The 24658-nt window shown below is 46.1% G+C and overlaps 1 protein-coding gene across 1 annotated transcript in view; it reads left to right on the forward strand.

Moving 5' to 3' along the window:
* The window catches only part of LOC144175172 (UDP-N-acetylglucosamine transferase subunit ALG13-like), a 57453-nt gene that overhangs the window by 28602 nt on the left and 4193 nt on the right, over nt 1-24658 (forward strand). Inside the window, exons 19-24 of the mRNA XM_077704277.1 lie at nt 568-717; nt 7241-7322; nt 13291-13347; nt 13472-13669; nt 16269-16524; nt 18458-18498. Coding sequence (XP_077560403.1) covers nt 568-717; nt 7241-7322; nt 13291-13347; nt 13472-13669; nt 16269-16524; nt 18458-18498 — 784 coding nt within the window. The remainder of the gene's footprint in view (nt 1-567; nt 718-7240; nt 7323-13290; nt 13348-13471; nt 13670-16268; nt 16525-18457; nt 18499-24658) is intronic.

Here is a 24658-nt window from a genome sequence, read left to right on the forward strand (position 1 = left end):
GAAAAATGAAAATGTGAGAGAGCAGGTGGGCAGATTGCAAATTTGTTCCCGGCAACATATCAACCGCATTTTATTGAACGGCCGTTTCATCGAGAAGAACTGTCTTTAAGACACCGGGAGAGTTTCCTGGAGCCCAGGTAGCATTGAAGGATGACCTCAGACAAGCCATGTTAGAGTTAGCTGCCGAAAAAAAAAAAAAAAAACTTAGCTCGTGACTTTTCCACAGAAAAACTAGTGGTCAAGATTGAAGGAGACGGTTGTGTTGTTAGCAGGAGTGCTTCATGGACTACTTTGTTTTTTGTACTTATAGACAAAGAATGATCTCATCAGAGCCACAGGCTTTATCGCCTTCTGGCTGTTGTTGAGAGGTCTGAAAAGTACTTCAACATAAGGGAATCGTTCCCTGACGTACTTGACGACATTTTATGCTGTTGCGGAAAGAGGGAGTATTTCAGTAGACAACCACGATATAAAGGTTTCAATCTGCTTGGGCTCAGACCTGAAATTCCTCTTAGTGGTTCTCGGTTTGCAAGCAGCCTCATCTAGGTATCCGTGCCCCTTCTGTAGAGCTGACCCAGAAGAGCGCAGCTCCGTTGGGGCTAGCAGCAACCAGTGCATTGAGCCGCCTTTGGTTCGCACGTGCGCCAACATGCAAGAAGACTGTGCAAACGAGGACAGTGGCATGAAGAACATTCCACTGTTCTCTATAGATCCTAGGTGTGTTATTCCAGATTTACTACACATGAGAATCGGGATTGTAAATCGCTTAATAGACGGACTGCTCGCAGAAAGCGAAGATCGGGACAACACAAAGAAAGTTCGAAATTTAAATGCGCCAAGCTCGCACTTGAAAAACATCGTAGCTGCAGTAAACAGCTGTGGAGTGAAGTTTGAAGTCTGGAAAGAAGAAAAAAATGGCAGGACGTTCACATCATTAGTGGGGGGTGATTGCCGGACATTACTCCAGCTTTTGCCCGACAGACTGAAGGGAAAACTTGACACCAGGGCAGAACACATGACTTTGCTTCTGTGAATGCTTCTGCATGAAATTTGTGAGCATTTTGAGAATGACGTCGATGGCAATAGTGTGCAGACCAAAACTTCCCTGTTTCTAGACATATTTGTGAAATTGGGGTCTTATGGATGCAGAGGCTATGGGCCTGAGCGAGTAACCCCATACATCCGTATTTTAGCGCACCATGCGTCAACTAAGCATGAGGAATTTAATTGCCTTGGTTGGTTTTCAAGTCAAGGCATCGAAAAAAAATGACATCTTGAAGCATTTGCACCATTCCCGATCCATCAAGTGGAACTCCGCCGCGGATGCACTCAAACTGGCCAAACGGTTGGAGGCAAATGAGCATGGCAGGCGTGATGTCGACTACTGGTCTAGAGGTGGGATACAGGAAAGCCGACTGAAGAGACCCAGATGTGTGGAGGAAAGCTCACGAAAGCCACATCGCGCACCGAATGCTGATGAAATGGACGCAGGTCAACTGCGTGCCGAACTTCGAGCAATTGGTGTAAGGACGGCAGTAAAAGGAGTAAAGAAGCTTCAGGCCATGCTCAAAAGAGAACAAAAAATGTTTTTACAATACCTTGCATATTACTATATAAAATATATCCAAAGAGTACAAAAGTGTTTCTTGTGCAGTTTTCGTTGGCTGTTAGTGTTATGTAGCAATGTTTTTTTAGCTTGTGTGGCAACTAAAGCTTATCTTCATGAGATTGTGCCTCTTTTACTGTACGTTTTTGTTTATGGTGCGAAACAGTCTTGTTGCTTTTTTGCAAATAAGTACTTTGAACTTTGTGTTATTGGGACATTTGATTTTTGTTCGCATTACGTAAGGCATTATATACCCTTTGTATGTTGTTTTTTTTTGTGTTAAATAAACCACCATCGAATCGATCGAATCGATTATGTTTGAATGCAAAACTTGCCGTTGTGTTTTGTAGTGTTTATTTTGTACTGTATTTTGCATTGTATTGTATAGTACTGTATTCTCTCATGTTTGAGAAAATTACCGCATTTTCTCTGCAATGTGGAGATTTTCCCTATCCTGCTTTGAAGCTCAGGTGTGTGGTAGAAATAAATGTGTGTATGCATATCGGTCTTTCATGTTTTTTTGCCAACTTCGCTTCATTTCAGTTCACGGTAATGGATTCCTGTGCACAGAAAATATTTGATAAGCTTTTTCTGACTGTAGTGAAGAGTTAAAACAGCTTCCGCAATATCTTGTGAATGTGATGGTGATGATGTCAATAATTTTCTTTCAAACAAGCCACCGATTCTTGAACGGAAATGTCAGTCTGTGGCCGTTCCTCCCCTTTTGTCCTAAATGTTGTGTAAGCACCGCTCCTTTTCGGCACCTAAAGTTGCCCGCGAAATAACAAAACTGACAGTAACGCCTCACCTAAAATGTTTACTAGCGATGTCTGAACACAATCCTAAACACAAACCCGCCGCGGTGGCTCAGTGGCAAAGGCGTTGCGCTGCTGAGCACGAGGTAGCGGATTCGATTTCTGGCCGTGGCGGCTGCTTTTCTGATGGAGGCGAAAAGCAAGAACGCCCTTGTGTACGAGATTTCGGCGCACGTTAAAGATCCCCAGGTGGTCAAAATTAATCTGGAGCCCTCCACTACGCCGCGCCTTATCGCCTGCATTGCGTCGGCGCATTAAACCCTACAATCAATCAATCAATCAAATCCTAAACACAAGCCTTTGAGTAAAAATTTTACTGTAGGCCACTCCCTGAGTATTTACTACGTTAAACAACTCGTGGAGCAGTGCGGTAATGGCTGTTAATGCTTGCTTCCAACACGTATGAACAGTTGCAGCACCTCGCACGCACACTGCTGAAATATTTTACAGCGCAAGGAGCATAGCCCGCAGGCTCCTATTTCAATGGCTGCATTTGGAGTGCATCTCTAGAGGTAAGAAGATGCATTCATGGGACCGAAGACACACCCACTCGTGCACGGCCCGCGAGCACCAATCAGTGTGTTTTTGTTTGTTTGTTTGTTTTTTAAATTTTTTTTACGTGTAGGAAGTTAGTTGGGCCCAAAGTTAGTTGGGCCTTTTGTGCCCAACTGACCCTCTGACCCTCCTATTTGCTTCTTTTAATAATTTGGCATGCTTCACTGGAAAGAAGGTGGACCCTTGGGGGCGCATTGCTAAGAGCGGCTTCGGGCCTCCCAAGTAGGGGGAGAAGGAACAAGGAAAAAAAAAAAAAAAAAGGTCTCCACCTCGAGAAGCACAATTTCGAAGCTTTCGGGATGTCTCTGAAAGTTGGACTCGATGGTGTACAGGGTTGATGTGTATATTGAATGATAGCTGAGAAGCATAAGAACAACTTGTATATTTCAGATTTCCTAAAATAATTTTCTGGCTTAGTACAATCGTCTGTTTCTATTGCTTACACTTTCTTGTGCATTTCTTTTGTTTATTTTACATCTAAACTCTGAATAATTGTACCTCTCACAAAACTGCTGCTATGCATTTGAAAGGACGAACTATAAGCTACAATTCCATGTATAACAAAGCTAAATGTGTCCGGCTGCTCAAGAGAAAAAAAAATTTTTGTGGAAGCTCCCAAAATCAGTTATTTTTCTACCATAACAAAAGAGTTAATTTGCACTTGTTCTTATATTTAGGAGCATAAGCCATTCTAGCCACCAGAGTGTGATCGTGTCAAGGTTGGTGATTGGTGGTGATCGTGTCAAGGTGATTTAGTTGGTTCATGATTTAAACAAAAAAAATGTTTGGGGCTAAACAGACGAAGATAAATAAAGTGCGTGTACTTATTGTTTCCCAATTGTGCACCCTTGTATGTTTAGCGGAGCATGTTTTTTGTTTGTGTCAAGGTCCTGTTGCAAGGTGGTGTGGCAGTGTTGTCCACTTAGAAGGATATATTGGTTATGTCGATAAGTTGACTTGGGAGTATCAAGTTGTGCATTGGGCCGAGGGGAAGAAAAACCATATATAACACTTACCTCAGCAAAACTGGGCGCGCGCCACTCACTCACACTCGCACAGAAAAATATATTTTTCCTCACGTACTCGCTCACATTCATGCTCACTAGTCGCACTCGCACTCACGCTCACTATGCATCCTCCACCACTCGCACACTTGCGCTCATGCTCACTGCTCGCCGTCGCCACACTCACTCACTCGCACTCACGCTCACCATGCGCCGTCACCACTCGCACTCACTCACGCTCACCATTCACCATCCCCTCTCGCACTCACTCACGCTCACCATTCACCGTTCCCACTTGCGCTCGCGCTCACCACTCGTCGTCTCCCCTCGCACGCAAGTGTGTGCAGCAGACCCTCCATGAGTCATGAAACCGAACAGTATTAATGCATTGCAGCGTCAGAAGGCCATCCAAATCATATTCCGAAATCAACACGCCACCAGAGGAAATAGTTCTAGGGTGCCCCATAGCAGGAGCTCAGTGACGACATATTTCCGACATATTTCACAGCAAGTGTCTCCTGCGATGAATAGCGAACAGCGAGTACAAGCGCAGTAGTAACGCTCACCGCCGTAAGCCCCACAAATGGCGTGAGTAGCGCGAGTGCACTCGTGAGTGGTGAGCGGGGCTCCCCGCGAGTGCGAGAGCAACTCGTGAGTAGTGAGTGTGGCTCGCTGCGAGTGGCGCTCGCACTTGCGCATGGTGAGTGGGGCTCACTTCGCGTGGAGCTCACACTCACTCGTACTCACACACATCAGTCCAAAATGATGGCAAGGCTCACTCACCCCTCACTCATGAGCGGTGATTGGGGGGTGTGTGAGTGCACTCGAGAGTGAGCCTGCCGACCTGTGATGTAACATGTTCTTAACTGTATATCGGATACAAAATTCAGAATTTTATCTTCTGGACAGGTTTTCCCATTCTGAACACCATATTCACGGTGCTATGTTGGGGCAAGAAAAGTTTGCGCACGCAAGTTTACATCTGCCATAATTTCTTCCTTGTGCAAGTTGCGCATCTCCGCATTGGCTGCGAGAAGAGAGAAAAATAAAACAACAAAAAAAGAGGTGAATTGGTTGGCATGCTTCACATGCCTGCACTGCATGCACGAGAATAAGCGTAAAGCTGCTTCGCGTTGCCTCAAGTTTTTTCAGCGGCACATGCTCATTTTAGCTATGAATTGTGCTTCTGGCATGTCAGGGTGAGCGGCTTGAAGTTTAACTTGAAGTTTAACTTGTTGGAGGATGGCACACGGTCTCCACCATAACAAGCTGCTTCGAGAAGACAGGCTTTGTGCGCCAGAACAAAACCACCCCTGCTATAGACACAGGCACGGTGGAAGCTGCAGCCATTGCCAAGCTCTTAGAGCACGCCGCAAGCATGTCAACAAAAGAGATGATGTATCCATGGAGGAGTTCTTAAGTGCAAATAGTGCTGCTGTGTTCTGCGAGGAGGTCCCCGATGAGGTGATCGCTGAAAACATGGCATCACGTCAAAAGGTGGCGTCATGCGATGGCGGAGGTAGCACATTGATAACGAAATTGGCACTGCCATTCTTTCCAACACCAATAATCACGCAAAGTGCTGTTTCTAGATATAAACTGCTAATTAGTTTTATGCACGTGAAACAGTTGTTGTCAGTGTATACACAGCGACTAGCCACAATGCACACGGCAGTAGCGAAAGTGAAACTGCCATGCAAATGACAGCTTTAACGTAGTGAGTGCTTGAAACGCTCATTAAAGGAATAATAAACTCGTTGCTTCTCAAAGCCTATGTTCTGCCACTTCTGATTTTTAGTACCAATGGAAAATTTTAGTTGGAAGCTACAAGGGTATGTTTAGCAGCCTTTCTTTACTTTTATCTGTTTGCAGCTTGCTGAGGATGATTCTTCAACGTTGGAAATTAATTGCAATGGCTCATCTGTACTAATGTGGATGTTGGGTGGCACATGGTACAGAAGGCAGCGCTTGCCCGGCAGCAAACGATGCCGTATTCACTGAGAAATTAATCAATTTACGTAAAAATTTTGATTCTCCCGCCAAATCGTGCGTTTTCTGGACGTCAGCAATGAAGTCATAAGTGCCCATTTACAAATGAGCTTGCACTGTGTGATTCGGCTGCAGCGCTGCTTGCCGTCAGTCTTCCCAGATGGCGCTACCATAGTCATGCACGGACTGTTGTCTGCCGTTGCTTTGTTTTTTTACCGTATTAGCACCTGGCTTGTTTTTGTTACTGTATAAAGTAATCGTTTCGTAAAACATGGAATATCCTCGACAAACATGGTCACGTTAGACATCGTCGCTTATGCCAATCAGCCAGTGCGTTTAAGACAACTCGAAAGCAGCGGGCTGCTGAGCAGCTAAAACAAGCATAGTGCGTGCAGTACCTACAGCAGTGCGCATCGATACTTTTATGTTCACGTGTGCTTTCATTACTTCCACTGTTTATCCCCCCATTCTTACTGCTATAAAAAGAATGTGCCCTAAATTTAAGCGCAAATAGCTCGTTCGGCAAGCTTATAAGCTCTGCCTAACTTGCGTTTGCTTTTGCCGGCCTCCGCCAATCGCAGAGCATTCTGGTATGACATCATAGGTTCTGTTGCGGGAAATGAGCTAGTGGGTCGCATGGCCATTCCCTTTTTTCCTAATTAATTGAGCGAAGTGTGTGTTAAAAGTGGTGTCAGTATGATTCCAACGAGGCAATCTTCTGAATGAAACAAGCTTGTGTTTTGTCTTCATGGCTCCTTTAGCGTACTGCACGGCACATTGCTGATAATGATCCCAGGTGGCAGTTTTGTCGCTTGGTCTTGCTTCTCTGGAAAGCACACCCTCCTCCTGATTTCTTTTCCCAGTTGCTAAGTCATTTTTGCCGCTTGTTATACCTGCCGTGTGTTGTTGGGCTTTGATTTAGCAGGGAGGGGGGGACTAATCTTTATTCTTAGTTCATTCGTATGCAGTCACCATTTGGGATTAAAATTGTGCAAATTTTGTCATAACAAAGGGGAAGTTGGCAGTGCCACGATTGTTCATTGTAACATCTAATATGCTGCTGTATTTGGTGGTGCAATAAGTAGGTTGCACTGTATTGCTGCAGAAGTCGCTGTGAAGGGAGTCCTCTAGTCCTCTGCATGGGTAAAATTAGTTACCAGCTTCAGGACGTTCATTACGAACATTCTAGTTTTAGATGTGTTCTAACTGCTCTGTACAAACAATTCTGGTTAGCTTGCAACTTCCTTGGCTCTGCTGGTTTTTCGCTACAGGCTCTTACTCCCTCTCTCTCTCTCTGTTTTGGCAGGCTTGCTTTCCAATGGTGCCGAGGGGCCAGTCACCAATGGCACTGAGGTAAGTGTTTCTTTTTTTGTTTTGTTTTGTGCAACTTGGGGAGCTCCACTTTAATTCTTTGTTGTCAAAATGGTCGACTCTCATTAATGCCCAGTCCAGCAGGGCCACTCGAATTCGGCTTTAATAAGCAAAGATTGAAATAACCAGAGTTGAGACACATAGTCAAGACCCTTGTGAACCACTAATATTGTTCAAAATAACTGACAAAGCTGTATTTGCAGGGTTTCAATTAACCAGAGTCGACTGGCTGTGAACATTAGTGCGATTTGAAGGGAAAAAGCCGTTGCTCTCGTGTAAATTGTTTGTTTCGACTAGGTGGCCTGTACTGCAAATCTCAAAGCATGAATAAAAGTTTGTAGCTTCTCGTTTATTTTGTGCTGAAATCTTGTAATGTGGTGTGGTGAATGTGTGTTTGTATGTGACGTGCGATGTAATGTGGCAAGGAAGTGCCTCTGTTTCTACTGCTCAGGTTTACAGATTTTCTTTAAAGATCTTTTTTTTTTTTAATGTTATTCTACCCTCTCAGTGGCAGGCTAGCAGACGCACAAGCACAAGTGTTTTCAAAACCTTTCTGTCAAACCTTGCATGCCACTGGGATGCTGGAAATTCGTTGGGCAGATAGTGATTGTAATAAAGTAAACACAAATACAGTCTACGCTCGTTAAAGCAGGTCAGGCAACAATGGTCTTCTGGTTACAACAGACGATTTATGTTGGTTTGTTTGGTCCCCGTGCACTTTATGGGGTGTCCACTCCGCTCATAATGGACGCAGCTATAGCAGACCATCAGCTATGACAGATTAAATTTTAGGCGAAAATTGTTTTGAGTGAGTGTTAATAGCGGACTTCCATGGTGCTGGCACCCGATATGCGTTTTCTTTGTTTATTTTGGCAAGGAAATTACTATGTCTGGCAACAGTGTCTGTATAGAATGGGTCGTTGGCAAGCAAGCCAGTGCCGGTGGCCTTTTTTTGCGGGCACTGGTTGAGTAGCAGGGTGATAGACGAAGCATGATTAACGCTGTTGAACATGGCAAAAAACAGGCCGACATCGCCAGAAGTACAGGCCTGGCTAAGCAGACAGTCCGCTCGACTATCAAGAACAAGGTCGCGATTCCAGTGAGATTGAAGAGCAGCGCTTTCGAATACAGTTGATCCCATATATCGAACTCCAAGGGGATCGCAAAATAGTTCGATATATCAATAATTCGATATGTGAAATATTTTCTTCTGCCTAGGATTTCCAAGGTGATATTGTTTGGACTGTTCAATATATGCAATAATTCAATGTATCTGGTTTCGATATAGCCGGAATAGACTGTACGTGAAGTGGCGCACCTGGAGGTGGAGTCTGCCTTTGTCACATTTTTTTATTTAATAAAGAACTCAGGTTCAGTGAATTTCGGCATTTATTATTCCCACGCATGCATCATTCCCGTTCCGTTCAATAAAAAAGGTAAAAAATGCCTCCCTCAAGCAGGGAGATGGTTCCCATTTATTTGGTGCTATCTGCTGCTGGCCGTGTGCAGTCCAACTGGTCTAGCTTTCCATTTTCACAGCTGTCCGTCATCAGATTGTTTTGTATGAACTGTTCTACTGACCAGACTAAGATAAAAATGCAGAAGCTGCCTTGGGGGAGCATCAGGCAGCGATCTGAATTGTTTGACGAAAGGTTTTGGGTTAACCTACATTGTTAGGAAGGGTTTAAAAAGAACCTGGATAATTCTGCTGGCTTTGACTGGTTTTTACAGCTGGTTAGTAATTGCTCCGAGTTATATTCTTGCTTTATTTGCTCAGCTTAGTGTGCGTCTCTGCACACTCAGCAGCGTGTGGTATGCTTTCTCTAGGTACCAGTACTAATTTTCGAAAACAGAATTAGGCGGTTCCTTTCTCCCGTGTGAATGCTGTGCAGAGATGCTGCAGAACAAGTTGTCTGTAGCATTTATATGCAATACTAGTCAAATTTCCCACTTTATGCTCATAAACCCCCTCCTCCCCCCCTCCCCGTTTCCGGATTCTGCATTTGGATAAATGTTATTGATATTATTGACAGTGCAAACAGTTCAAGCTGTATGGATAGTAAATTTGCTATCACATCCGTAGATCGGGGTTAGTTGAGCAGAGCAAGTCGTCTGCATTTTAACCTAATTCTGTGAATTTCAAGAAGTGACTGAAATCAGTACTGTGCGTTTATTTTTTGAAATGTACCAGACAATCAGGGGTCACATTTGCATCCTATCATGTGCCAGCAATGCTTGAATAAAACCTCTACTTAAAAAAATCTGCAGTCGAAAAAGTTTGTCACCTAATTTATGATTTAAACATGAATGACGCGACGGGACCCGATGGCTCTCGAGTGTTAATGTGGAAGCATCACTTGTGCGACAAACGCCCACACTTGTTGTTTAAATTTTTTTAAATGTGCCATGTGGCAAACAAAGTGGGCGAGTGGTGCCATTGTTTGACGTGGTATTCGCAGACAGGGTCATATATAGTTCTTCTCTTATATATTCATCTTTCTGTCCATTCATAGCCTTCGTTGGAAACCTTGGGTAAGGCTTGTTCTGTGTGTCTTCTCACCACCGCGTTTGCTTGTGTGTGTTGGAGCTTGACACAGTGTGCTTATTCTTTCGTTCTGGCATGGGCAGCGTATGTGCTTGCTTGGCATGCTTCTTCTAAGCTGTTTTGGGGGTTGAAATTCCCTTTTGGAGTGGTTAAAAGACTAAGTTACCACATAAGTGTAGGTTGATTGCATTAACTATCAAATTTGAGGTTCTCTTCTGCTGCTTTAGAGTGACAGCCAAAAGAAGTTCCAAAAGAAAGCTACAGAGATGTCAAGTGAAAAATGGGGGATATCAAGTGGAAACTGTGGGATGGGCGAACTTTCGGGTCTTATGCGAAAAACTACAAAAAACAGCCGCCCCGCCAACCAAAATTGCGGAGATATAAAGTAAAAAAGCTGGACAAATGATTGATTTTGATTGATTGTAGTGTTTAACGCGCCGACGCAGCGCAGGCGATGAGGTGCGCCGTAGTGGAGGGCTCCGGATTAATTTTGACCACCTGGGGATCTTTACCGTGTGCCGAAATCTCGTGCACACGGGCGTTTTTGCTTTTCACCTCCATCAGAAAAGCGGCCGCCGCGGCCGGGAATCGAACCCGCGACCTCGTGCTTAGCAGCGCAACGCCTTAGCCACTGAGCCACCGCGGCGGGTGGGCAAATGATGTCGCTTTTGTTCAAAATCGAGACATTGGTGGTGTTTGTGGCCACGGGATGTTTTGGCAGAGGGAGCCCACCAGGCTTTCGAAGGCCTCAGAGCTAACGCAGTTTTAGGGGTGGGCAATCCTGGGGTCTTCAATTACAATTACAGTATAATCTAAACGGAAATCGCTTAAACGGAATTGCTGCCTAAATGAAACAGTTGCCTGGAATTTAGTTGGTTTTGTATTCAGATAACGTAAAAAAACTCTCGGTAATTGGAACTAAAGTTTCCGCATCACCGTGTAAACGGAACCAGAAATGGAACTTCTTGCTTGTGAAATCCACCGTCATGAGAATCAGCTTTTTACAGTTCCGGCTGTTTCGTTCTTGTTTTTTTTTTTTTTCTTCTTCTTCTTCTTCCTCTATGCTTTTTTTTAGCGATGTTGGCCTCGTAAGCCTCGTCTCGTAAGTGGTTAGCCGTGTTAGCGCAATGAATGCAACATTGCAGTTCTTGTTCCAGTCATTCGGTCTCGATTCTAGACGCCGAGGCTACAGGGCTCACCTCCTGTTGCCTCGTTCGTGCCATCATTGTGCTATTTGTCCTTCATTACCTCGTTGCCGTCTTCTAAATTCGGTGGCTCGTAAGCACTCGCGAAGTTGAGGCGTCTAGCCTCAGTGAAGATGCAGTTGCAAGGATTTTGCAAGTTGCAAGTTGCAAGGAAAAATAATTGACACATTTTGTAGTGCACAGCGACTCATTGTTGCCAAATCAACTTTGTGAATTCTGTGCCTATGCTTCTTGTAGTTTTCTTGCTTTCTGAAAACTATCAGCTACAGTCACTTTCTAGTGGTTAGAGTTCCATGAAATGCCCTTTGAAATGTGTACGCACATTAATTTGCACCTTAGAACATCTCTCTCAGTAAACGGAACTCCTGTTAACCGGAACTAATTTTTCTGGTCCCTTGAAGTTCCGTTTATCGAGAGTCTACTGTACATTGAATACTAAAACCCCAAAGGGGAGTGGGAAATACTTCGGGGGAGGGCATTCGCTCGGAAATTTACAGTAGTCCAATTTTTGGGCGAAGTGTTGTTCCTGATGTGCGACCTCTTTATTACTTTAGCTGAATATACGCACCACTGCTATACAGAGAAAGGATATCAGAACCATGCTTGGTTGATTGTTGCATTGCTTAAGCCTCGTTGAGGTTACAAAAGAAAAAAATTGTGCTACTCCTCCCTGCCTCTTACCCCTCCTCCCTTATTATGGCCGCATGGCCTTCCCTTCGAAATAAAGGATTACAACAACAAACCCCTCATGGGGCAGTAATGGGGCCGTTGTGGTTAGCTTGAAATGTCAGCAAACAGGGGGGACGTATTTTGTGCGGGTGCTATGAAAATATTCGTGGGGAAATCCTTATGAGTAATGAAAATTGGAATGAGTGTTGCTATCCAGAAGCACATGTATAACCGACGGCACAGAAAGCCTTGCAGCTTCTGTTCTGTGCTGTTTTGAAAACGGCGACGAGTGGTGCATTGAGCAGGTGTTATGACAGTTTGCGTGTGCCCGGTGACATAGTGCCGGTGTCGTGACAGCCATATTACCGTAATTACCCGATTCTAACGCGCCCCCGATTCTAACGCGCACCCGATTTTCCTGGCAAAAAAACCAAAAAAATTTGCACCTCCGATTGTAACGCGCACGGAACCTTGTGAGCAAGAAAAACGAATGCGAGAGAAACGGGCGATTTATTTCTCGAAATAATCTCACTCATCTCACTCCTCGTCGCTCTCCGCTGACCACAACATCTCGTTCTTGGTGCCGTCAAGCGCGTTCGCGATGCCACACTTCATAACAAACGTTCAACCATGATCGATGGGATCGTGGCCCATGCCTCGCACGTCCATCCTGCGAGCTTCTCCAGAGGCACATGCTTCAGCCGACCGCTCGTTTTGAACGCGTGTGAGCCGCTGCCGCCATTGCTGTTATCAAGCGCGCAAGTGGAACGATTTGACGATTTGACGCCGATAGAAAAGCCTAGGCGCCTATGCTATAGTGCCTAGAATATTCTGGGCACTATACCTATGCTTCCTGCATCTGAAAAATCGTTGCTAAAAGCTTTGGCGCCTGCTTGAGATGGCGATGGTGATGGGCGGGACGAAATTTCCGTTGTTTCGGCAGTTTCGGTTTCGTATCCGATTCTAACGCGCATGCGATTTTTCGACCTATTTTTCCGGAAAAAAAGTGCGCGTTAGAATCGGGTAATTACGGTATCATGCAAGACACAAGGATGAGGTGCCCTGCATTCTGTTGTGGCATCTTGTTGAAATGGGTCACCTTAGTACACCGTGCACTTTGCCACCTGTCGTGCTTCCTGCTGTTTAAGTAAGCACATGAAAAGCTCTCACGCGTGTGGCGACAAAGCACGGTGGGAATTTTCTTCTCCCTGCTTTGTTGAGCATCCACCGATCTCGTCATTGGCAACAAATATAGCAGTAACGGCTTCAAGAGCCATGTTTCGATAATAAAAATGGCTGACACTGTTAAAACCGATGGCCCTCGTGTGTGTGTGGTCAAATAAAAAAACTTGTTGCATGCTGTAGTTCGGGCCGTGGCGAATTGGGAATGGATGTGCATACAGCATTTGGATTGTGTGTCCTAACTACGTGTGTTGTCTTGTCGCTGTGTTGATGGGAAGGGCACGTGGTGTGGTGCATGCTCCTCTGTTCTCGTTGTGTCGATGTGCCACTGACCAAGCGACTCTTACAGCAGTTCAGCCCCGGGACAACCCCCGGGATCCAGACTGCATCACACTACCTGTACCAGGTGCGTTTTGCTGGTGTCAGTGCGACTTGCTTGGGCGTTGCAGGAGGGGGAGGGGGTGCGATCGCTGTGACTCCTGTCCCCGACTTGGAGCACGTATGTCACTGTATTGCACTCTTCCTTGCAGGAGTCTGGTGGCATGCAGCAGAGCCCCCTTGGGAGTAGCAGCCCCCAGGTAGAGGTGACCTCGTACTATGGACACTTTGCCTCGGGGCTCAATGCAACCCTTCTGGGCCAGGCGCCCCCCATCGTTGAGCAGGGAGGAGGAGCCTTCGGTTCTTCTGCACCATACGACTATGCTGTCACCCCGCCTCCTTTCTCCTTTGTGAGTGCTGTTGACCTTTCTTCACAGCCATAAAGAGAATGAATGGGGTGCATGGCTGGGCTGAAATTTTGTGATGTCTACATCAGGATTTGAACGGTTATTACCTACTTTCTTATGTGTTTGTGCCGTTTGATCCTGTATACGGTCAGGTCCACGGTCGGGTCCACTTATAACGATACCGTTTATAGCAATATGTCGGATATAACGATGAACAGCTGTGGCACTGTCCACTTTTGTATGCGTTTTACGGTAACATAGACCGCTTATTACAATGCTTCAGTGCCGCAATATCGGATATAGCGATTGAATCCGGTTACAGCGCGCACCGAAAATTGGAGCTGCCGACGCCATGCGCGACGAGCCACAATGTGCCTCGCATTCCTTCCACCACCTCAGAAAACAAGTCAACTGCGCTGCTTATGAGGAAGCGAGGGGAGGAGGAAAGCAGTTCTTCTTCCGAACGCCCCTCCTGGCGCCCGCTCGTGAACTCGTGCCGCGGGTGCCAGCACCGTTTGCTTGTGCGTCCGCGTGCGAGTGCCTCGCTTAAGGGGCGATCGTTGCGCGGATATGTGCTGCGGACAGCGCTGACAGTGATACTCGGAAGACGCGGTTGAGCAGCCTACTCAAGTAGGGTCTTGGCAGAAGGCCCAACGCATGATATCAGTCCCTCAGGGACTTTGTTTCCACCAAGGACAGGGCGCGCCCCCGGCTGTAGTGGCTGGCAAAGCATATAGGGTCCTGGACTGAGGACTCCACCTCCTGAAGACGCCATACAAATTTACTACTCAATAAAGATGCTTATCCTCCTCCACCAAGGACCTTTCGCTCAGCTAGGTGAAGTACCTATAGATGCTCTTGAAAAAGGTGTGTGCAAGCTTCACGAGAAGCAAGCAAAGCCCACCCACTATGGCATCTTTTCTGCAAATAAGTAGTATTATGACCTTGCCTGCTTGTGCATAAAATGTTTTGATCTCTTTTCTGTCTCTTTTTTGTGCAGCCCAGTTATAACAATTATCGGTTATAACGATGGAATTTTCGTGGCACTTGAATATTGTTATAAGTGGACTAGACTATATTGAAAGCACGTTGTCCAGTTGGTGCTAGGAATGGACCACTTTCCTCTAGGTTTCCGTGCAGCCTTCTCGACAGTTCGGAATGTTGGTTGTCATTGTCATAATTCTGTGAGCTGAGCTTTTTCATGTGCTTTGTAAGAAAAACTGTACAGAAGAAATGCTGATGTGGGCTCATAAACAGCAATTTCATTCATATTTGTGGACATTAATGGTAGAGGATAAGCTGGGAACTTGTTGGATGGCAAACACTTGCCTAAAGTGGCTAAAAGCATGCTGTATGCACTGTACTATGGTGCAGGCGTACCGGGCAACGTTCCCTAGAAGTCTTTCTACGGACAACGCTAGGGAACGTAGCTTGCTGTTTGATTGGCTAGTTCCTCTCTGTTCTCCCCGACACCGTGGAAGGCGGGGATCTTGCTCGATTTTGACACCAAAATGACGTCGCACGCAAAATGACGGCGCCGTTTTGGAGAATTGGGCCCCAGCTTTGCGCTATGGTGCGAAATTTTGAACACACAATTGAGAACGTACCGGTATGTCAGTGACACTGCAGAGGGGAAATGTGAAAACGTACCAGTACGTCAGCGGCAGCGAAAGGGTTAACAGCCCCTACTCTTGATACAGAAAACTTCATTCACTGCCCAACCTGATTGATTGATTGCAGTTTAATGGTGAGAGGTAATCACAGCTTGAGAAGTACAAGAAGCCTTCTGCATCAAGAGGACTTGCACTGTGTTAGCCTGCCCTATTTGCACAAAATGGGGGTTGATTTTTAGACGGAGCTAGGGAAATTTCTCAGCTTAATCTCGATACGTCTTGTGCGTCTGCTGTAGAATTTCAAGGCACATGTGTTGCACCAATAAAGTAGTAAAGAGTTTGCTCATTAGCTGCTATCACATCCTTGTCTGTCTGCGCTCCAAGCATCGTATCCTTCCAAACGTGATTCAAGTCATTCTTTTTTGTTGTTGTTCTTACTGTACAAGTTTCACAGTATTTCTGATTGACCTCCTTGAATTGTTACTGTTTTTGCGCCCCTTTCTTTAAAGTTTTTGCATCTGCTCCATAAACTATCACGGCAGCTCCAAACTAGCATTTTTCCTTACCTGAGACCCACTCCAGTATGTGAAGCGCCACTTCCACCTCTGGCCGCCTTCATTCTGGTTGGCAGTTGTACCTTCTAATAAACTTCCTTCTCCACGGTGCAGAGTGACTAAATAGGGAGCATGGTTGTACAGTCATCCAAATCTTTTAACTACCTAGCATTTGGGAGCGGCAACTTTTCATGCGCCAGCGGCGTATGACGGAGGCCAAGTTGCAAACAGGTCGGAAGCCAAGTAGCAAACGGGCCCGTTGTCTGCTAGGCTGTTCCTTCCTAAGAGAGTCATAAGGCTGAAAAATCGCAGCTCGTGCGCGCTAGTCAAAGATTTGGCCGACTGTACATCACTTGTCCCTATATTTTGTCGTCTTTGGTTACCCCTGTGCGATGTCACACCGCTCTTCCTGACCCCTCTTTCTCATGTTTCTAGTCGATGGGCTCTACCGACGTGCAGAGCTCAACCCCCAGCGGCAGCCCCAGCCCCGGCATTGTCTCAAACGGCTTCTCAAGTGATGCGCTCGTCCCCTGCAACCAGGATGCAGCTGTGATGCCGCAGCCGCTGCTGTCCCCGTCGTATTCCCCGCTGCCTGTGGCCAACCTGCTGGTTCCCTGGGAACAGCCGTCACCGGCCGTGAACCTGGCTGCCCAGCGCTCGGTTGATCCAGCAGGAGGCGACCTCCCCAGCGGTGAGTGTGTGTGCCAACTTTGGGTTGCGCTCATCTTTTGGCTCCGGGTGTCGTTACTGCCGGGAGAACTGTCAGGAGTGCTTGCTTTGCACCCACACTTGTGTCTGCGTCTTAGTCCCTGTGCATTTTAGTTAGTTTAGCTAGACGAAATGTAGCTTTGGGGGGTTTCATCATTGGTGTCTATTGTTGTTAAGGGGACACTAAAGTGTAGAAACAAGTGCAGAACAAGTGTAAAAACAATCAATCAAACAAGTTACAGCACCGGCAATGAAAATTTACCACTTGTGGCAACAGCAGCTGCCTATTAGGCACAAAATGCCAAGAGCAGGAAAATGGGTACTGCGGCTCCGAACACTAAAACGCTACGATTTGTGACATCATGAAACTTGAATAGTGAGCTGGTGGAGCTTGTTTAATCGCCTTTCTGTAGTACATGAAAGCAGGTACGTGTAAATGTAAAATAAACATTTGCAGAAACTCCTGCTGAGCATGTGTTTGAAAAAGGCTCAACTTTAGGTCTTAACATCATAAAGCAAGTTTTCTTTTTTTTAACTACAACTGTTGGTAAGGCTGGCTTCAGTTTCAATTTCTGTTCATAGCTGGTGCACAGTCGAAAGTGCCGTCAGAAGACTTGTGCAAGTGAACACGAGCTGCTGCCCTTTTTCACTATCCGTGTTTGTTTGTAAAGTCTAGCCCACTTATAGTGAACAGAGTTTTAATGAAATTGCCGGGCCCAAGGATGAGTGATCGATTCCCAGTAGTGGCGGCCGCTTTTTTTGATAGAGGTGAAAAACGAAAACACCCGCGTGTTCCGAGGTTTCAGCGCACGTTAGATCCCCAGGTGGTCAAAATTAATCCGGAGCCCTCCACTACAGCGCGCCTCGTCGCTTATGTAGTGTCCGAACGTTAAAACTCATAATCAAATCCTTCAAATCACTTTTAATGAAATCCCAGCTATAAAGAACAATTATTTGTTTCCCTTTACCATTGTATTCATATACACGGGTGGAACAGCTGCGACATTTGCACCACTCAGCGCCAAACGTGGTCACCTGTGCCATCCTGCGCTGAAGCGCCCCTATTGAGCCGAACTCGTTTATCAGCGCCGTCCTGAGCCGCATTGCCCGAATTTAGCCACAACATACAACTGCCATGAAGCCTCGGACCCGAAAACTTTGCTAAAACATCGTGTTTTTGTTTTCAGTGCGGTTGTAGTTTTGGTTTCGTCAAGTCTATGTCATAGTGCTGTGGAAGTCGAATTTTGCTTAGCTGTAAGGCCGCAGAGACTACCCGCCTTCTCCGCCTTTACTTTGAATTTATTTGTGTCGCATTTGCACAGTTTTGTTTGCCGGTGTGGGCCGCTGTGCCATAATCAATAGAAAATGACCGAAATCGGGCAGTCGCACTTCTTGCTACTGAGGTCGAACTCTATGTTCTCGCTCTGCATCTGACGCTCTGCCATCAAAATACCCACAAAGATAGAAACTTGGAGCAGCAAAAAAGGATAACACCCGTGCGTCGAGATTTTGGCACAAATTAAAGATCCCCAGGTGGCCTAAATTAATCCGGGGCCCTTCACTACGGCACGCCTCATAGCCGAAGTATAGCTTCGGTGCGTTAAACCCCAAAAATTGTGAAATTTGAGAAACTGTGAGCAGGGTTTGAGTTCGTTGATCTGATCAGTTCCCTGGTCTCCAAGTTTTTTTGTTCAAGCTTGTGAAATGGTATGTGGGTGAGCACAGTTCGGATGAAATCCTTGCTTCTGCTTCCATTGCTACCCACTTCAGTGCCGAAAATTTTCGTCGAGTCTTGCTTCTTTGACAAAACAAGTGGTGCCATGTCGCATAGATTCGTGCATGCTATTGGTGGAAAGTTTTGTGCAATTTCTGGTTCCACTGGTGAGTTAAAACTTCTCCTTCCTGTTCACTTCCAGATGGGCCGACACTGCGCTTCTTCTACAATATCGGCATGGACGTATGTTGCACTTTTCTTTCATCTGCTCTAAACCCTCCTCGCTCTCCTTTCTAACTCTCCAGGTGGGTCTCTTGGGTCTCTTTGCACGCACTCGTGTTGATGCATTGCTCATTGATTCGTTTTTCCTGCCAGTTATCCAAGGAAAATTTGGCGCCACTGCAAGCAACTCCCGTAGGTCAGTGCAGTGGAACGTCGTAAAATCAAGATGTAACTGCCAGTGATTACTGTTCTGAATCAAGCAAATTTTTAGAAAACGGTTATTCTTAATTAAGGAGAAAAAAATGAAAAGTAAAAAATTAGTCATCAAACTTTGTTAAAGGGGCCATGGAGACGAATTTTATTTAAAAGATTTGGTGTTCTATTGGCCTCGAGGACATACTGTGGCGCCACCTACGAGTGACATCACTCGTAGGACGCTGGGTCGTGTTGTCGTCTGCTACAACACATTTCCTGTGCGTATGGAAGCGTGTTTTTTTGTTGTGACGACCGTCTCCCCCTCCTTGTGAATTTGATGTAAATTGCAAAAAAAAAAAAAAAAAAAAAGACCGAATAATTTGGGCAAGCAATCAGTGACTCGCTTGTTCCCAGCGACACCGCCGTGTTTAGGTAGTTGCTACCATCGCAACCCACACACAGCTCGTACGCAGCCAACTAACGCCAAGGACGATGCAACTGATGCCGAGAGAAGTGCGGTGTAAATTCATTACGAAATACTTGTGACGTGACATGTACGAGACTGTGCGTGCAAGGAGACACCTTGTAACAGAGATGGAAACGTGTTGCCCACTGGTGATCTCACCGCGTGTACTACTCACATTGCCTGGTAAATGAATCACTGCGCGAGTACGGTGATCGAATTGCTTCGCCGCACGTGCTTAAAAGTGCTGCCATGATGTGCAATTTGGCTTAACCAGTGCCTATTTCCCCTACAATGTTTTTATAGTTATACCCGGATTTGATTAATGATCACTGCCGTAGACTGTACTCTGCACGACTGAAATTTTTACTTTTCGCGATTTGTCCGCAATGTGTGTATGGTATGAACCCGAGTTTTCAACGCCTTCGAGCGGGTTTGGACATGGCTATATTTAGCTTTTGTTAGGACCTCGGCGTGGGAATTTATAATTGCAACGTGGGCTTTTGTCTGTTTACAGTGAGCCGGCCTTTCTCTAGCATCAATTTCGAAACTCACGACTGCTCACAGAAGGCGAGGCTGTGTATGAGGCGAAACACGTCGTTAGTGATTTTGGGTAATGGGGAGTTTTAGAATAGGAGAACCGAGTGTTGGGGGCCCTCAAGAAGTTAGGGGAACCCAAACGCAACACGCACGCACGCGACGAGAGGGTTTTCTCCAACAGTTTGCAGCCGGCTCGGATGCATGTAATTAAATGTTGGGAACTTTAGGCTTAGCGTCGCGGCAGATATTTCATCACTGCTATCGTTAAGTTGCGAATGACAGTCCCTAACACAAGTTTTTACCGTACTGTTACCCCCCTTCTCGTATGTGGAACTCTGTCTCCGCGGTGATTGCCTTTTTAATCGATCAATGATCAAGATTCCTGCCACGGCCTCGGCCGATTTTTGCGCGGAGGCATCGCCTTCCGAGTTGCCATCCCAGGCTTTTCAAGACACCGCCAACGCAGACATTTCTAACATCAGTGCCAAAGTGTTGGCTTGCCTAGAGCTTCGACGAGCTCTCGGCCGCTATCACACTTTGTTCAAAAGTGGCATTGAACAACACCACTGCCTACATAGTGGCTCCAAGCCGGTGCACTTGTACTTCCAATTCGATACAGAATTAGCGAAACACCGTTCAAAGTGGTGGCCTGTACCTTGCGCTTTGGGTTGGCTATGGCTGCAGATACTAGTGGATACAATATACTCCTTTTTAGTGGGGCTCCTAGGTGATGCTAAAAGCTCTGTAGCCAACTGCATGTCACTTTTCTATTTGGCAACTATAATTTCGTTTGATTATAAATCTTCTAATCGAAGTGGACCCACAAATTTTGTATTAAAATTTTTCTCAGTGTGTGCTTAGAATTTAGTAAATTATAATCTAGTAAGTATGGCAGCTCACTGCGTGAGCTCTGACAGAGATGTGACAGACTACTTGGGCGCCCCTGTGCTCCCACGGCCTGAAAACCCTCTGGAGTGGTGGAGGAACCATGGTAGCCTGCTTTACCCAGTGCGGGCGAAGGTGGCACGAAAGTACCTTTCGATTCCTGCCAGGCAGGCGAGGAGTGGGAGGCCATTCTCAGCAGCAGGAAATATTGTCAGCAGCCAGAGAAAGTGGAGCAACCAGTATTTTTTCACCACAACTTGTGAATACGGCAAAGGAAAGCTGTGCATGTAATTTCTGAACAAATACTCAACTGGTAATAGTTTCACGAAATGCTGTGCCTACATGAGCTCTAATTCTTAGTCGGCTCACTTTGCTCATTTTTCTTCGTAATGTGTGATGTGTACTGTTCGAACTATTCGATGCGAAGCTATTCAACCAAATTACAATTCGCTTCGAACCTCGAATTCGCTATTCGCCCATCCCTAGATATATATATTTTGTAGGTAAACATTTCGAGAACGCAAAAAATAATTTTGCACAACAGTATTTCTGACACGGGAATTCAGCAGGGACAGTTTTAGGGCTGCTTACGCGTAGAAATGTGAGAGCATTATAGTCCTGCAGGCGAAATGTCTTCTAGTAATCTTTCTGCATGTATTAAAATTATTTCTGCCGGTATTGTGGGCACCGCAGCGGCTGGAGCGCACAGCTCGGCTGGAGGAGCTGCTGCTGTGGCCAGGCTGACAGCAGTTTGGTTTGGTGCGATGCGCCCCCACTGTTTTTTTCTTTTGCTCTACCATCGTTCATTTGCCCTCGATCAATGTTCAGGCCGCACGCTTGGCCAACGCTGCCTGTATAAACATTGCCTAACGCGTGAGCGAAAAATGGCCACACAGCCACTCTCCTGCTGCTCTCTCCTACCATTTCCTGCTCCGTAGCCTTCCTACGTGCTTTCATTTCCACCAGCCAGCGTCGCTTCTCAAAAAATATGTAAAATAGTTGACAGTTTGTCTAGTGCTACCCAGGCGGCGCTCCTACGCCTTCTTGTTTCCTGCCATGTCTGTTTATTTTGCTCTGTCGCTGATCAAAGCGCCTTTGCCACGGCGGACGTAAAACCACTTGTGCTGCCGCAGGCTGATGCCGGCTTTGTGCGCTTACCTATTTGGATCACGGGCCCCGAAATTTTTTGAGTGAGGCATCCCCCCTCTGTCCCCTTCACATTTCAGCCTCGTTTTGTCCATGCAGTTCACACACTGCATCGGTACGAAGGTTCATGTTGAGGACCGTACTGTAGAAGCGCCCGGGCAGTGTGGCTGGACCCTCAACTGCTTATCCTTTTGTTTTCTATTATCTCCTGAAATTTACAAGCACGCAATATTTTTTGGAAGCAATGGTAGAAGTGTGCACTTGAACAAAAATTGTGCACGCAATTTTTTCTTCCCTAAATCCTCTACGGAGGAATATATCAGTAAAATACTGGCTGTACCATCCGAAAAGATCGTTCTTCTGTTTGCTACTTGTCTACATGACAATTAATATGTTCTTACACTATTTCAGTTCATCCTCCATCAGTCATCTTTCTAAAAGTGCAGAAGGTATGATGCGAGTGACACGTTGAACAAGATCCGCAATGCGCGCCATAACTAGCGCCCCGTCACGGCTAAGGTGTGAGTGAAACGGCTTTTGAAACCCAACAAGCAAGCTGACAGACACATCGTGGTAGTGGGTGCAGTGTTCGCGACTCGCAAGCAGCGACGTAAGGCGGGACGGGACGTCTGCCGGCGCGTGCCACATAGCGGATGAGTGCCTGAACTAAACATCCCTACTGTTCCCATTGGAAAGCGGCTGATGCGTTAGGCAATGTTTATACAGGCGGCTTTGGCTTGGCGTATTTTATGACCACGTTTCAGTCATGCTGCCAATGCTTTTCTCATAGTGGGGCATGTGGCTTACTCCTTAAAGGAGAAAAACAAATGGAAAGAATTTGGCATTTACCGTGCCTGCGCTTTGTGGCAAAGCAGTTTTTCGGTTCGAGGTAAACTAGCCTTTTCTATTTCTAACTAATGGTGGCGACAATTGCTCCTTAGCAGCATTGTGCAGTTGCCACTCCGGAGTTAAAATGACGCCGGAATCATTACACCCTGTTCCGATCCCACAATAAAATGTCAATAGTGCTCTGAGAAATGGAATGGGAATGAAATTAGGTGCCTTTTGCGTGGGTAGGAATAGAATGGGCTAGCTCTTTAGACCAGTTGTGTCAGTCTTCATCTGGAACCTACGTAACAGCAATGCGTAGCCATGCAGCCATCAGTGCAACCAAAGTGGCTGTTTGTTGCCTGTAGTGTCTTACCAGCCTATTGGCCCGCGTGGATGAAATTTACAATTGACCCTCAGTGAAGCAGCGAGAAATTATAAGTTGACGGCGGGAAAGTTGCTCCTGATGCACCAAAGTGTCTGTCTCACACCTGTGCGTGCACCTGAGCTTGCAGCACCAGAAATGTACCCGCTTCCCGGCATTCCTTATGGTGCACGAAGCAGTGACCCAACAGACACAAAGTGCTCCAATAGGGTGGATTGCATTGGCGCCTTATTTGGCACCTGGAAGACTTTACGTGTGTTCCATCTCCACGCATCACCGATGCATCGCAGTGGAAACTTTTGAGTATAAAGCCTGGGGGGCACTGTAGTATACAGGTGTGGTGTTCCTCACTCACCGTCTCTTCCGAATGACAGTTTGGTGGCAGGCATGCTCTTGAAATGGCTTGCGCTTAAGGCGCAAAGAGCTTTGTAGGCACAAAACGGCCCAGAAATGAAAGTTTATGATTGGCTTGGCAGCCGAGCAGCCAGGCACATGGGTTTCCAGAGGTGCCACTGATGTTCCTACAATCAGAGAAGTTGCGGCATTAGGTTTAAAATGGGAGAGTGGCAGTCTCTAAGGGACGCGAGGGAATAGGGCTGGGAAAGCCAGTGATGGCAGAGACATTCAAGCTGGCAAAAAAAATCGAACCCCTTCGTCTAATGACAAAAATGGTTGAAACACGAAGCTTTCTTCCGCCACAAACCGAGTCAAATCGAAGTCCAATCTTGTGAGGGATTCATTCCTTGTCGTCTGCCTATGACAGCAACCGGCAATGCCCTGACTGTTGATTGCGATGCAAAGGCGATGTGCACCTGTGTCTATTGCCGAAATGCCTTGCGCCAACGCCAACTTTGCCACATGCCCTAATAAAGATGATGGCAATGAGGATGATGATGGCCTTAAAGTGCTGGGAACGTACCTACTTTGGGGGGGACTGGCCAGGGGTAAAATGTTTACTGTGCACCTTCGCTTTATGGGCCGTAAGGCATGCGGAAGCCCATTGTGTAAGTCAGCTTTCCTGCGGTGCAATTTGGGTGTAACAATTTCGATTTTGGACTTTGAAGACATTGTCTTTTGACCAGAGAAAGCTTCTCGTTTCAACCATCTTTCACTTAACCCGCAATCATCTTCATCGTCAGAGAAAGTTGGCTTTCCTGAGAGGGCGACATCAGTGAGGCAAAGAAAACGTTTTTAAAATGTAAACTGCTTCAATCGTTTCGGAATGGGGCAATCAGATAGATGTCTGCTTCATAACGCGAGGGACCGAGGTTCACTTCCGACCACGGGAAGCATGTTTTTCTTGAGGCGCTTGGGTAAAGTTGGCTTTCCTGTAGCGGGTTCTTTCCACGCTACAGATGCCGGATGCCATCAGTGAGGCATAGAAAGCTTCGCTTTAAAATTTCATCCTAACCCGTCTTGATATTCGTTTCTTGTTTTTGCAATAACTGTATTTCAGCATGAAAAATCTGTGTTCTGGTGCCCCCAGTAGATACTTTACGGTGTTTGCAAATTATGCAGCCATAAAAATATTGGGCTTTTATATGTGAGGCACTAATTTTGTAATGTAATAATTAGGTACTGTGATGCATTGAATAATGGGGGCATTAAATTATGCATTATAGCTTCAATAAACAAATACTGTAGCAAGTACAGTAGCTTATGTTACTTTTGTGCTGCTCTTGTTTTCGTTAGCTGCCACGGTGTAAATGTTTCGTGTTTTGCCGACCACAACATAAAGT

Source organism: Haemaphysalis longicornis, unplaced genomic scaffold, assembly GCF_048455015.1.
Source record: "Haemaphysalis longicornis isolate Haplotype H1 unplaced genomic scaffold, Haemaphysalis longicornis Haplotype H1 scaffold_3, whole genome shotgun sequence".
NCBI classification, from domain to species: Eukaryota; Metazoa; Arthropoda; class Arachnida; order Ixodida; family Ixodidae; genus Haemaphysalis; species Haemaphysalis longicornis.